This window comes from Bicyclus anynana, chromosome 19 (genome assembly GCF_947172395.1).
Source record: "Bicyclus anynana chromosome 19, ilBicAnyn1.1, whole genome shotgun sequence".
NCBI classification, from domain to species: Eukaryota; Metazoa; Arthropoda; class Insecta; order Lepidoptera; family Nymphalidae; genus Bicyclus; species Bicyclus anynana.
The window spans coordinates 2,792,719-2,808,198 of record NC_069101.1 but is presented as its reverse complement, the minus strand read 5'-3'; the positions used below and the strand labels follow the sequence as shown (position 1 = coordinate 2,808,198).

Here is a 15,480-nt window from a genome sequence, read left to right as displayed (position 1 = left end):
AGTCACGGTGAGCATTACTCCATTGGAGCTTTAAGACCCGCTAAGTCTTAACCACTGCATTCAATTCTATAAATACAGGCAAGTAATTAAAGACCCGTCTTTAAATACCCATGTCTCGTAAATGCGTATAGTCAGGGCCGTTACATGGGCAAACGATGAATTTGTTTTGGACCCTAGTCTGATAGGGATCCTAATGACAGACAAAAATGGCCCAGTTTCTGACTAAATTGTATCCTTATTGCATTTATTGAAACGGAAAACCGTCGACTGTTTTAAATTGTTAGTGTTCCACACATCTAAAGACTAAAGGTATAAGTATAATATATAATATAACTTTGTCCGTCTTTCAATTTTGCGCAGGAAATTGTGAAAGAATATGATTGGTCTGAAATACCTTGAAAAAACGAATTTTTACGCAGTCGAAAGCTAGATTGCATCGTCACAGGTAAATGGAAACCTTTTTTTGAAGGAAATAAATGATGTTTCATTTTATAATATTTTGTTTACATTTTATGGGCCCTAAATTATGTGCCCATGGGACTTTTATAACAAGGCGGTCCTGTGTGCCCTTTGTATCTACCTGTTTATTTAATTACGGTAGGACAGCAATGCAAGCCTTTTAAGCAGATAATTAGGGATTTAATTTATTCTGAGGTGAAAGACTACTCAATTATATAGAGGACGAACACTCTGTAAATACCAGGGTTCGTAGGTATATCTACATAATCTTCAGTTGGTGATACGAAGAATACGTAGGTACCTATGTTTTGTAAGAAAAGTCTTCCTTGGTTTTTTATAGTTAGATGGGCATGCGCTGGACTACAATAATGATTATGTCTAATGAAGAAGTCGATAATTTGAAAGTTTAGGTGTTAATGCGAGCCGTCCTGGAAAATATACTCTTGCCTGAAAATTGCTCACATTTTTATGGTGGGCAAGAAACAGACTCGAAGGGCACTTCACACTTTTGCTATAAGAGTTAGAAATGTAAGGTAAAGTAAGTACTATATCAAATCGTTGGTGCCGGTCTGTCAAGAAGTTTTTGTTAAAGTAACAAAGTAAGCATAACTCCTTAAAGTAAATAGGCACATACTCAGAGTTTAAAGGTACTTTTTAAGTTTAAGGCGAGTGGCTGTGAAGAAACCGCTGAATGCAACTTGAAATGAGTCAGTTAATACCTGCGTGCTGTCCTGCTCATATTAAGTGCGTTAAAGGCTTATACATATTGACTTATTATGTCACGAATACTATTACTGTATTCACGATCATTGAAAAACAGTTCCTCATACATCATAGGATCTCCATGCGTTACTTAGGTAATCGTTAGACAAAACATTCCTCATTCGTCATTCGTACTTCAAAGTTTTGATTTTGGGGAACGGGTATGAGACCTCAACCTTCCCCTGGATACGCCTCTGCAAACTTGATAAAAATATTTTGTCGCATTAGTCGGAAGGATTTGTCAAGATTGTGCTGAAAAAAGTATTTTTTTTATATAAAAGTTTTGTTATTATAGTGTTTATTCAATGAATCTCCTCAATGACATAGATAAGCGGCCAGACTCATATCGAAGGCTTTGACTAACAGTATAAATTCCTGATATGGACTTTTCGCTTTGACTTTCAAGAACCACCGTCATATTCCACATTCTTTCCGCCATCGTATACGCTTAGACGCTCAGACCTTTAAAACTACGCAAAATTGAGTGATTCAAAATGAAGGTATGGTACCTAAGTTTAACACTGTTTCCAGTCGCAGGCGTCCAATAGTCGCTTTAGAAAAACGACAATAGGGATGATGACTAGGTTTGAATATATTGATTTTTATGATACATTCAGGTAAATAAGGTCAATGTTAACTAATTTATGCATAAAAAGCAAATATTGTCTGTTATTTGAAAAATAAATAAGATTATAAAATTTCTAAATCTATTAAAATTCTTTTATCGTAATTAGATGAAAATTCATACAGTTTAGCTTCCTTGCATTAAATGTGACATTTTTTAATATATGAACTACAAACATTAACGCACAAATAACGAAGATACTAGTCGATCATTACATTACCTACGACGTCATTAGTTCGTGCCATTTTGTATGGGGCGTTTTTCAGGGATCCGCGGCAGCGCCGCAAATCTGACCCTTTAAATCCCTGTAGCTCCGAATGTAATGATCGCAGATACTCTGTTACTTTTACAAAATTGCTTTACTATTAGCATACTCTTAATTTATATACAATTTAAAAAAAACTGTCATCATCCCTATTTTATACGCAAGAGTTTTCCCAATGCGAGCGCGCCTTGTAAAAATGTTTACACAATTAAATTGTCACTTTTAAAATTGTTTACCTTATCTACAGTGTCACCCGCGCTTTACAATGAAGCCCCATTATGTGGGGTATAAAACAACTGTAGGTATTGGCAGTGGGCGGCTTTAAAAGCTAAAAGCCACCACATTTCGCAACGCCGCCATTCAAGTGACGATAAGGTTTATCGGTGCAGTTTTCCATTAGGTGTCTCTTAACTACATAAACACTTCAAGTTGAAGCTTTTACATAACTGATTGCGTAATTTAATAAAAATATGATCACATTAGTAACTAGCAGACGCCCGAGACTTCGTCCGCGTGAAATGTAGTTTTCCCCGAGTACCTAAATTATATATTTTTCTGAGAATAACACGGATAAACAGACAGATATTTCATGATTATCAGTATGTTTTAACTGCCCACAACAGGGTAGGCCTCCCTCCTTAAAGGAAAGGGGATATGTGGTTTAGATACACGACGCTGTTCTAATGCCGGTTGGCGGGAATAGGGTGATAATGTTAAATTAACTATCAAATGATTGATTAAATTTTTACTTGATCGTGAATACAGTTTATGAAGATTGTTGATTCTTGATCTTTGACAGAGGGGTTAAGGTTCTAACGAGTTAGTTCCTTTTGTAATTGGTCTGAGAGTCTATATTATAAAGCTCTAGTCTGTCTATAGCATAGATATACTAAGTCTATGGTCTATAGTATATCCATAGATACTATAGAATCATAGATAATCTATATTGTATATTAATCTGTGCTCCTGTTCACTGTTAGTCTGTACTCTGAGGTCGCAAATCGCATAACAAGTATCTATTTAATCTGTGAAGTGTGATCAATGATCAATATTTTATTTTGTTTTGTCTACTAATCTGTGTGTGTGACTTTTGTGGTGATTTTGTGTAGCGATTTGCTAGTTTTGATTTTTGAAATAGACTAAAGTAAGAAGTTGTGTTGTGAAAAAACCAATTGTTTGGGGAGCGAACATAATAATGCATCATGGTGAATGTTATGAAAGGAGTTCTTGTTGAATGGTACGTTTATATAGCGCGAATTGTAATAAGCTCATAATAAATTTCCACTTGAATTTACACATTTCCAGAAGTGTTTCTGTACGATTTACGTTATCTAAGATGCACGCAAACATTTTACCAAAAGTACTTGCCTTGCATCCACTTTTTTAAGCAGTTACCTACTTATTTTTGATAGGTGATAGGTTATAAAGCATCAACACTTACTGCTTGTGTGTTTTTAAGCTAGGAAATTTATATATACTTAAAATAACTTACATTACTATAAAACAAGCAAGAAAGAAGTCTGTTCATGATAATCTATTGCTGGCATAATGACTTTAGTGCAGGAATACACAAATGTGGTCATGCAAATACAAAGGTCATGAAGGCTCAAACATGTTTCTCAATACCCTGTACAGTGCCCATTCATCAGATGTGTTGACATACTTCTACTGTTAGTGCCATCTCCTAGCGGAGGTAAATAATCATTAAGGCTAATTTTACTTTATTTATTTCAGCCTAAAAGAGTGATCTGGTACTCATATTGAACCATTGGCGTAACTTCTAGAGCCAAAATGTATGTCTACAACCAGGCCTTCATTTACCCTTTGTACAGATTGCTCATATAATATAGATAATTGAAACTAAGACAAGAACAGCACATTCTTGTTGTTCAGCAAAACTACTTACATTATTATAAGCCTACATAACATATGCATGCATGCATAACAGCCACTACAAAACAACCTAACAGACCAACACTTTCACTGCTATCAAAGCCAAGGAATTATTACGCAAAAAATTGATAGAATAACATTCCGAAGGACCACAGTTTAAAAGTGAATAAATATTATGACCTAACAAATGAACTAACTAAAAATGGCTTTGTAGCTAGTCTGTACGTCGTAGAAGTCCTGGACTTTGCTTGGTGTTTTTCTCTCTACCAATGCTAAGATATTCGTCTCTCAGCCACTGTAGCCAAGTGTCACATTGATCGATCACTAACATTAGCTAGAAAAATTTATGAATGAGAGTAGAGACAGATCTTCATCGCATGACCTGTCAATAGCAAATGTCATTCCCATACATTTTTTTAGTTGAAGAGTTAGCAGTTGTAGACAGAGAATCAACAAGCCACTTGGCTACAGGGGCTGTATTTCACAGCAGGATTTGTTTTACTACTTTTATTTTTTCTTCTTTCTCCTAAATTGTTACTTGGCAATCTATCATTTGACATTGAGCCGTTTGTCTGTTGGTTAGAGATTATGCATCAGGAGTAAGTCAATTAACAAATCTCCTAATATGCTGTATTCTAGCTTTCTTGGCTAAATTTCGAACACTGAAAACTGATTTCCATCACATCTTAGTGTTGCTCTTTGGATTGGTTTGTATCAAAGAATGATGAAATAAAAATAATTATACACTAATGAACTTTAATTCCTCCAATTAAAGATATCGTAAATATAATACACAAACTCAAGACACCACTGTGAAAATATCAAACAATTAATAAAAGGAAATGAACAAATTAAGTATCACTTTGTAATTTCATAGCTGAAAAGAGGTTTTTGTTTTTGAAACAATCTTTTTTTTATACAGTAAATATGGTATTAAATTAATCTTCTATGTAATCTAGATCTGGTGGTATTCCAAAGCTCTGGTCAATGGTATCATTCTCCATTTGAAAGGTGTTTTTGATGTATGACTTGATTATGTATATGTTTTCCGTCCATCTGTTTGCTGCAGTTTTCAAGTCCTTAAAAACAGAATACAAAGCCATTTTTTTATTATAAGGGAATTTAATGAATTATGAATTGAGCGTAACTCAACTCAAAACCCCAATATTTCTGAGCTTTACCTACTCAACTGAGAACCTTGCAGTCAGTATTAGGGTTTTCACGTATCAGATGTTTTATAATCCTTAGAAAAATGGTATTATTTTTAGTATACCTGGTTATAGGTAAGAAAATGTACTCATTTCCTGCAAAATTTGCCATGCCCAGCAATTGTTGCAGAAAAATAATAAATTTTCTTATCAAGAAGTAAAGTAAGCAAAGTAAGTCTGTTTGTAATCTTTCATGGTTAAAGCATTAAGTTTGAAAATTTTAACAGATGAATTCTTTGATCATAGTAGGCACTTAGGTACCCAGGTTTGATAATGAAATTGTACATGGGTACTAAAAATGTATATACCCAAAACCAGTATCAACAAATGTAAAATATTCAATTGCAGTTTAAACTAACTTCAATTTCAGTTTTCACTTGAGCTATATACTCGGGGTCACAGTCCCTATATTTTTGCACCTCCTTTTTAAGTTTGTTTTCTTGTTTTGTAAGTTGTTCCAACATTGCCAGAAGCTCAGTTCTCTCATCGCTAGGTTCCCGTCCAACCTGTTGAGTAATATATACTGATCTATACAGATTATAATCTATATATTGATACCTAAGGTTTTACTTACTGATTCCTTAGTTAAAGTATCTTCAGCTTTTCTCAATTTCTTGGTTGTTTCATCAACTTCACTTTGCAGAGTTTGAAGCTTCCTTTTCTTGTTATTATTTGCTTTACTATAAAAATAATTGGGTAGCTTTTGTTATTGTATTAACTTATTATGAAACACTGCTAAAACTCACGTGATACAACTTCAAAGTATGTTTATGTAAGACTAGTTTTGAACCCATACGGGGCCCTTGGTTTTGATCTGGTTCTTGCAACGCGGCACGATCCAAACTCAGATGAGCATGAGTTTTAGCTGTGTTTCATAAAAAAAATAATAAGAACAACACTCACGATAGTTTCAATTCTAATATAGGTGCTGATTTGTTATCTGATTCCATAGTCCTTTGGTAGAGACAGTCCACAAAAAACCTCAATATTTATAAAGGAGCACTAACTGTCTACAATATACTGATTGGCAGCTTGCCTTCAAATTATATACTAAAACCTTACCTGGTGCAATTAAATAACAAAAACCTCATCTAAATTGGATCAGTAGTTTGGAAAGTTGTGGGCATACAAACTACATTACAAACAGATCAAATAAAGAACCCCCTTATTAAAGTTGATTAAAAATAAAGTTATTATTAGATTTTTCGTTGCAATATAACCTCTCAATAATGAATACATTCTATAAGAAGCGCAAATCAAGAAAATGGACATGGATCTCCCCAGATGGAAAATACAAAAATGAAATTGATTTCCTACTCACAAACAAACCAAAAATATTCAAAGATGTAAACATTGTCAACAAATTTAATTTCAATACAAATCATCGTCTTCTGAGGGGAAAAATATCTTCTACTTCACCAAAAATATCAAGAAAACATATTAATAGAAAGACAAGGCATATTCAGACTTCAATGCCACCAAACTTAATAGAAACACTTAAAATATCACTACAGGGTATTAATAGGACACAATCAGTTCAAAAAAACTATGATTGCATTGAAACGACCTTGAACAGTTTAAACAAAAAATTTAACACTGAAATAAGAAACACAGACAAGATAGGGTCTGAAGCAAGAGACCTCATAGCTAAGAGGAAAACACTATTAGTAGACAAGAAAAACAACAGGAAAGAAATTGCCAAAATAAGCAAACATATAAACATATCCATAAGAAATCACAGGAAATCATACAGAAAAAAAATTATAAGCAACTTTATTAATGAAACAGGAGGTGTACGCAAAGCTTTAAAAGTGTTACAAGAAAGCAAGACATGGATAGCTGGAGTAAACAATAAAAGGAACAAAAAAATAACAAACCGTAAACGAATAAACCAGTTAGCTACAGATTTCTATGAAGACCTTTACTGGGATGCTATTACTGAAGAAGTAGATACCAACAATGACCAAGAAAACGAAGAACCTATCCCATGCATCCTAAACGGAGAAGTAAGAAGAGCCATACTGTCCCAAAAAAAGGACAAATCACCAGGGGATGACAGCATAACAAACGAACTTCTTAAAAATGTAATAGATATAATAACTTGTCCCCTCACTATGCTTTTTAATAATATCTTAGATACAGAAGAAGTGCCAAAACAATGGACACAGAGCACAATAATCCTGATTTATAAAAAAGGAAGTAAAGAAGACATTAACAATTACAGACCCATAAGCCTTACATCAAATCTATATAAAATATTCTCAAAAGTTTTACTAAACCGAATATCTAGCACTCTGGATGAACACCAACCAAGGGAACAAGGAGGCTTTCGTAGTGGGTACTCAACACTTGATCACATCCATGTTATAAAACAGATAATGGAAAAATATAATGAGTATAGTATGCCCTTATATATAGCCTTTGTAGACTATAACAAGGCTTTTGACTCCATTAAACACAATAAACTATGGGAAGCCTTAATGGATCAAGGAGTTGAACAAAAATATGTACGCATTTTAAAAGAAATATATAAAAACGGTGTTGCAAAAATACAATTGGAACAACCAGGAAGAGAATTCAGAATATTAAAAGGAGTAAAACAAGGTGACCCACTATCGCCCAAACTATTCTCTGCTGTACTCGAAAATATATTTAGAAACTTACATTGGAACAACTTTGGCCTAAATATAAATGGAAAAAATCTAAACCATTTGAGGTTTGCTGACGACCTTATTTTACTATCAAATAACTCAAAATCACTCCAAATAATGGTACAACAACTAGCCACAGAAAGTGAGAAAGTCGGTTTACACATGAACACCAACAAAACAAAAGTAATGACTAATTGTAAGAAAGAAGATATAAAGTTGGGTTCAAACATATTGGAGTATGTTGATGAATATATTTATTTGGGTCAAACAATATCACCGAGAGAACAAAACACAAAGGAAATAGACAGGAGAATATGCAACACCTGGAAAAGCTACTGGTCCCTTAAGGAAGTAATGAAAAATAAAGATATCCCTATATCAGACAAGTCTAAAGTATTCAACACCTGTATCTTGCCATGCTTAACCTATGGTTGCCAAACCTGGGGTCTGACTGAGAAAAATATTGTGAAACTGAAAACATGCCAAAATAATCTAGAAAGAAGCATGCTTCATATAAAAAAACAAGACAAAGTCAGACTCTCTACTATCCGAAGCAAGACCAAGGTCAGAGATGTGGCAGTAACAATTAAGAAGCTTAAGTGGAAGTGGACAGGACACTTCATGCGGGATAAAAGGGATAAGTGGACCAGGGATGTGACAGAGTGGTATCCTAGGATAGGAAAAAGGAAAAGAGGTCGCCCCTGCCAAAGATGGGAGGATGACCTCAGACAGACAGCAGGAGACACATGGAGAAGGAAAGCAAGAGATAGAGAAATATGGAAGTGTCTGGAGGAGGCCTATGCCCGAGGGCAAGCTGAAGAAATGAATCAGTGTCAATGATATGTTGTAATAATATTTTGTTTATAAATTCAGCAAATAAAGGCTTTATTATTATTATTATTATTATTATAAAAATAAAGTTAATTTTTTTTAGGCATTGATTGTCTAAAAACTTGCAATTTGTTCGGTCTCAAATGCTGAGTATAATCAGGGGCACAATTATCCGCCCTCATTAATATGACGAGAGTATATTACCTTGGAAAAGACCAAAAATAGATAGAAGTGCCTATCTTCTCGGAGTCAACCAGGTGATCATCAACTAAGCTCTGAACTACCTCTTTCACTGATTGCATAGTTATTCCTTTCTCTTTGGGAGCTATTTTCTCTAATTCCTGGAAAGAATGAAAATTCATGTAACTTTACCCTTATTTTTTGGTCGAATTTGACTTGTCTACAAATAGCAACAAAGGGGTTGATTAAGAACTGAAGTACCTTTAGTTGAAAAAAGTCCTTGCTTTTATGGAATATCTCCAACATCCTGATTTTCTTCTCATCAGCGCTCAGTCCTCTTTTTTTGGACATCTCTCAATATCTCTATTCTTTGCTCACTAATACTCAATGCTGAGTAATATATATACTTATCTAGCTATCTATATAATATTAGCTCTATTGACTTCTGTATGCAGTAATACTCAATATGTCTTCTTTCCTCAGTAATATCTATGTTCATCTATCTATCTATTTACCTATGTTTGCTCTATTGTCTTATGTACTCAATAATACTCAATATTATGTCTTTCTTTCCAGTGATCCAGCGATGAAACAGTTCTTGCTCCACCTGGATGAGACACTCGCACTCGGCAGAAAGTTTATCCTTCAAGACCTGGACGAAACACATCTGTTCATCTCGTCTGACATTGTTGACACACTGCAAGCCCGAGTTGACGACTTGATGGACCAACTCAGTATTCCAGTGCACGATAAAGGATTATAATTTATTAATTTCATAAAGTAACCAGTAAGTCAGGTCAGTCGTTTTATCCCTAATTTGTAAGCTGAATGTGCAAATTTAAAAAAAAATCATATTAAATTTGAGTATATTAAATGTGTGAAGTCTGCCAATTGGGCCAGCGTGGTGGACTATTGGCTTAACTCCTCTCATTCTGAGAGGAGGCTCGTGCTCAACAGTGAGCCGAATAAGGGTTGATAACGAAATTTTTTATACTTCCCTCAAATGTAAAAATATATTCACTTACAAAGTACCTAATACGATTTAAGTAATAAATATACCTGTATATTTAGTTTATCTTTCAAAAGTTCTTGTAAACTAAGCCAAGTTGGATTTTGCTTTTACAATGCCTACCCTAGTTAAAAATGTTATGAACGCCACTGAGAACTTCCTATTTATGTATGAAAAATTAACTGTATATTATATGTCTGACTGTGTGTGTGTGTATTAGTAATAGAAAATTCCAGTTGATGTGTCAAATTGGTATTGCTGGTTATTCAAGCTAACATTTTATTTGTATGTGTGTTACAGAACAAGCCACAAAAATGTCTACAAGAGAGTCGGGTAGAGTCAAAGATGTAGAGAAAAGGAGAGTTTTAGACGATGCAGCGAGAAAAAGGAGAGCTCGGAAAGCTGTTGAAGCATTGGAACAGGATAACTTCCACGAAGACCCGCATGCTGACCTGGTTATGTCAAAAAAGGTGCCCAAATTTGCAGATTCCAATGAAAAACCGACAAGAAAGAAAAAATCTAAAAGTGCTGAGTATTACAAAATGAGATTCAGAAAGACATTTGCTCAGTTAGTCGAGGAGGATGCAAGTTTCAGACCGGATCCACCGAACTACTTGTCGGCTCAAGTTGGACCGTCCAAGTGAGTACTTTACAATTTCATATGTATTTAAGGTTGAGGTACGGTAGAGGTAATGTAGGGGTAGGGTAGGAGTAGGGTAGAAGCAGGGTAGGGTAGGGATAGGGAAGAAGTGCATCATAAGTGAAAGAGAAGCTTGAGCGGGTCCGCTAGTTATACTATAAAATTAAGTAAATCTGATCATGCTTCACAACATTTCGGCAATGCATTGTCTGTGTCCTAAGAAATATTTGATTGTAAAACTTTTATTGTAATGACTGTTTTTTGCCCGAATAAATAAAAATAAAAAAAAAATAACAAGATTGTGGAAATAATTTCAATTAGTATTGTTTAGAATGACTATTTATTATTTTACGTCTGATGAGTAAAATATACAAAAAATAGCTATAATTTACTAAATGTTTGATACAAATAAAATGAAAGCAATATTACAGCCTTGTTTGGGGTACTCAATTTATATTAAATGCAAATATTACAATTTGTAAAATAGCAAAGCTTCTTCATTAAACATAATATGTAAGCTTATTTACTAACTGATGTTTATATTCTTTTGTTCATACAAATAATTATATTTATTGTTGTAATCTTAAAATCATGAAATTTATACACCTAAAACAACGAGATTTTTTATGATAATGAGAAAAATCTTTACAATATAATCTCTGACATCCTAGTTCTAGAATATTTATCATGTTGTTTAACGTAAAAACACCTTACAATTGAACTTTATGTAAGTAATAACACTTAAAGAGTAGAAAATTGTATTAAGAAAATGTAAAATCATTCTTTTTCAGATTTCCCGACCGCCATTTCTGCGCTGTATGTGGATTTCCATCTAACTATACCTGTATATCCTGTGGTGCTAGATACTGCTCCGTACGATGTCTTGGAACACACTTGGATACGAGATGCCTCAAATGGACTGTCTAAATTATTTACTTATTAACAATTCTGCGCAATTATTAATATTAGATTCGAATAATCGCAAGCAATAAAGTAATTGTCAACAGTAGGTTATTTTTATTTCCCGCTAAAAGTTGTCATAGACAATGTAGAAAAACGGCGCCATCTAGCTGAAGAATGTTCCAAGCCAGATACTCTACGCAGCGCCATCTAGTGGTGGAAGTTGGGTTTCAAAAAGTTTTCTACCCGTCAATAGGTGGCGCAACAATTAATTTTATGCACGCTCTACACTCGCGGTGCAAACGCTGTGAACTGATATAGGCGTTCGCGGCTTGTTAGTTATCTTCAAAATCTTTCATGAATTCGTCAACAGCCTTCTCGTTGAAAAGTGCAAACCACAAACCAAAATAAACCAAACTGAAATTTTGGAGTCTACGCCGCGAGTGTAGAGCGCACTTTAAATTTTAAAATCAATCTACAGGTGCTTAATAGGTAATCTTTTGTACATAAGCTTTTAAAAATATATCGTATGTACATTGGCGTATCTAGGATTATTTCCTGGGGTGGGCCTACATATCACTGAACAGAGTCGACAGTCGACACTCATTATAAAAATTTCGTCAGCAATGTTTGTGGACGGAAACGACTCGACTTTTTATTATTTTTTTTATCTATGGTATAGGTATCAGAAAAGGTCCTAAAATATTTTTCAAAATCTTTATTACGAAAGGGTTTTCTTTATTAAAAGTTATAATTATTATTATTTGATATTTTGTGTAAAATTATTACTATTAAGGCGTCCATCATAGAATTTCAAATTGAGAAGTCGAGAAGTCTTCTAGACTATTCCCGGCCCACCCGGCCCACCCGCTATATACGCCTATGCGTATGTATTACCAGAATACAATATTTTATTAATTACTGCTCAAATATTACCTATTACTCAGAAAATCCTAAAACTAAGGATTCATTGTACGACTGTAGGTAGGTAGTACTTAAGTCTCTAAGAAAATTAAAAAAAATAGATAAGTAAATTTTTCGAAAAAATAATACTGTTTTGCTCTACACAGACCCAGGATCTGCCACCTACACCGCTACACCACAGAGGTCTTGTATCTGGTCTAATAATGATACGTAATCATAAATTGCACCCAATCGATCCCCCAGCGAAGGACGCTAGGGGCGATCAGAGGCATTAGCGATAATTCAACATTTGTGACAACAGCTGTCTCCGTATCGTTAGTAACATGGCACTAAAATAAAGGGCAGATTGTTTGTAAACGTGCGCAGAACAAATGGGGCTCAAATTGAAATGCCTCATTGTTGTAGCGGTTAACAACTACGACTATAGATTTTGAGGAACCGGGTTCGAGTTTCTTATACAGAGAAGGACACTTAATTTTATTTTAATTTAATTTTATTTTATTTTTAGCCTTTTTATTATAATTTTTATTCAATGACAACTTATACTTATTTTCACCTGGTGGCAAAGATTTTATACTCTTTGCCTGAAGGTTTATGGCGATGCAAGCTTATTTGGAAGAGGTGCAAGTTTAATATAAGAGTCAAATTAATAGGTAGAACTTGTCCTAGGAAGTATGACTACCGTCTAGTAGCATCGCTGTGATTCGGTCTGTATTGTTGAAGGTCTAAGTAAAGGCAAATGAGTCTTTCAGGCCTCAGGGCAGCTGATATTTTTAATAGATTAATAAGCAGGACTTATTAATCTATTAAAAAATAGTGTATTTACTACCTACCGATAAAAAAAAACATATTCTTAATTTAACTTTTTGGCAAAAATTGTGCTCTTTGTGTTATAAATTAATTTATTTCCAATAGGCTTAGTTTACAAGTTAGTGCAAGGCTTATTTTAAGAACCGTGACAACCCAGTGGATATAACCTCTTGCCTCAAATTCCTGAGGGTGTAGGTTCCAATCCGGTACGGGGCATGCACCTCCAACTTTTCAATTATGTGCCTTCTAAGAAATTAAATATCAAACAAACTCAAACTGTGAAGGAAAAACTTCGTAAGGAAACCTGCATACCTGAGAATTTTCGCAATTCTCTACGTGTGTGAAGTCTGCCAATCCGCGTGGACTATTGACCTAACCCCTCTCATTCTGAGAGAAGACTCGTGCTAAGCAGTGAGCCGAATATGGGTTGATAACCTAGTTCAAAGTTTAAAGAACTTTTGTAACCTCTTAAGCGGTCCTGGTTACTGTAGTCAGGAAAAAAAACAAAGGCATGAAAGAGTACCTAATACTACGAGCTACCTATTCCTACTCACGAACGTAAAAACCCCGCGCTAACCGCGACTCCCTATTTTTCAACATCCCACAGAACAGATAAGGGGCAAAGGAGTATTTACACGGAGCCACGTGCCACCTTATCTACCACCCCGAGCAGCTGTGCCATGAGAGAGGTTATTGTGAACCAACAGATGCTAGCTACTTCCTATTTAGGTAAATGTCGGCGTAAATTGTCTGAATTAGTAGCTGTACATGTACATAGAAAAAAGAAACATTGAAAAGACGTTAAAATTACTGTTAAGCTGTTTCCGTTATGCTCCTTGCCTTTTTATTCTTGTAAAAAAAAGTTTTATTGTCTTTGGCAGTTTTGAGCACATGGCAAGGATAATTCTGTAGTTTATTCTTTTTGCCATGTGCTGAAAACTTCGAAAGATGATAATATATCTGATTTAGCTTTCTGTTCTGTGCTGTGACTGGATTTTAAAACTGCATCTTCAGGTACAAATCAGTCTTTGTTATATCTAGACCTAAGCATTTTTAAAATTTTCTCATGAAAAATGCATTAACGATATTCGGATCAAGGAACAATACTTTCAGTTCTTTACTAGCAATTTAAGCAATTTTAAATTTAAATAATAGCTTTCTTAGATATATATAAATAAAAAGATATGTCTATCTACCAACTACCTTGTTGTGTTTTTTGTTATTGCTGTACCTATATGTTTCTTTTAAATATTTTAACCGTACATGGTATAATTTCTTGATTGGTTTAATTTCTTGATTTTACTCTCGGAAAGTTAAAGCTAATAGAAAAAATAAAACAATGAAATATAGTTTTAAAATTCTTTTCTTTATTTCCGTTTATGCGTTAGATCTATAGTTTGCAGCAAATAATACGTGATTCATTTTACTTTTAAAGTCGAACAACCATATTTTTTTTTATAAACAAAGTGACAGAGGCTAAGGGTGTAGAACGCAGAGTCGTGAAGCCAATAAAAAAGATTTAAAAGTAAAATAATCCTTGCATTCAACTGAATCTCATAATAAATTAATTTGCAACGCTACAAACACGCATTATTTTCTACAGAAATATATTATTATCACAATTAAGGCATTCAATTTATGACTCAAGTCTCAACAGTCGTAGATTATTTCAGTTTTTTTTTTGTACCATGAATCGTGCGTATCCAGTATTTTTTAAGTTCCATTGCTAATCACCCCGTTCAACGATCTAGTCACAAACTACCATATCATCGTTTAGGGGTTATTTACAGTTTGAAACAAAAGAAGCCTGTGTTTATTACCACAGAGTTATATTTAGCTATATGCCCTTGTTTTATAGTATAGCAGAGTCAGTTATGCTGGTAGAAGAGAGATGCCGAGGTTTTGATACACAGCTCTGATCAATTTTGGACTGAATCCGTTTTACAGACTCAATATAATAATTACAATTAATTGGAAATAAAATTGAATTGAGATTTTTTCGTTATATTTTCAGAATCATATAGGCACGAAACATATTTTTCTTTGTGGTACGTTCAAACAAGTTTACACTTTAGAGTTTAGCTTGCAAATGCCCTTAGTTACGTCTCTAAACTTGAATCCACTGTACATTTTAGCAATAGTAACCTACTATTTACATAAAATACATAACTTACGTGCTAACTAAATAAAATATACAATTCTGCCTTAAAATTACTGACTCGATTTGTAAAATTGTAATAAATATAAAGTATTAAAGCCAAAAATACATAACTTTACACAGTTTTCATTTATGTTTTGTACAACCTTCCTAATACTGCGCTTT

General features: G+C 34.1%; 3 protein-coding genes across 3 annotated transcripts; 2 read left to right on the top strand and 1 right to left on the bottom strand.

Moving 5' to 3' along the window:
- The first annotated feature begins 3,156 nt into the window (after positions 1-3,156).
- Positions 3,157-9,661, top strand: LOC112055220 (general transcription factor IIH subunit 5). The gene is made up of 2 exons (XM_024095241.2): positions 3,157-3,348; positions 9,451-9,661. Exons 1-2 carry the CDS (start codon positions 3,314-3,316, stop codon positions 9,635-9,637), a joined length of 222 nt encoding a protein of 73 aa, XP_023951009.1. The 5' UTR covers positions 3,157-3,313; the 3' UTR covers positions 9,638-9,661.
- On the bottom strand, positions 4,682-9,516 carry LOC112055218 (meiotic nuclear division protein 1 homolog). The gene is made up of 5 exons (XM_024095237.2): positions 9,136-9,516; positions 8,899-9,035; positions 5,787-5,892; positions 5,572-5,718; positions 4,682-5,083 (listed from the first exon to the last, which is right to left on the bottom strand). Exons 1-5 carry the CDS (start codon positions 9,223-9,225, stop codon positions 4,943-4,945), a joined length of 621 nt encoding a protein of 206 aa, XP_023951005.1. The 5' UTR covers positions 9,226-9,516; the 3' UTR covers positions 4,682-4,942.
- A 536-nt stretch (positions 9,662-10,197) lies between the features above and the next one.
- Positions 10,198-11,529, top strand: LOC112055219 (zinc finger HIT domain-containing protein 1). The gene is made up of 2 exons (XM_024095238.2): positions 10,198-10,523; positions 11,315-11,529. Exons 1-2 carry the CDS (start codon positions 10,198-10,200, stop codon positions 11,448-11,450), a joined length of 462 nt encoding a protein of 153 aa, XP_023951006.1. The 3' UTR covers positions 11,451-11,529.
- The last annotated feature ends 3,951 nt before the right edge of the window (positions 11,530-15,480 follow it).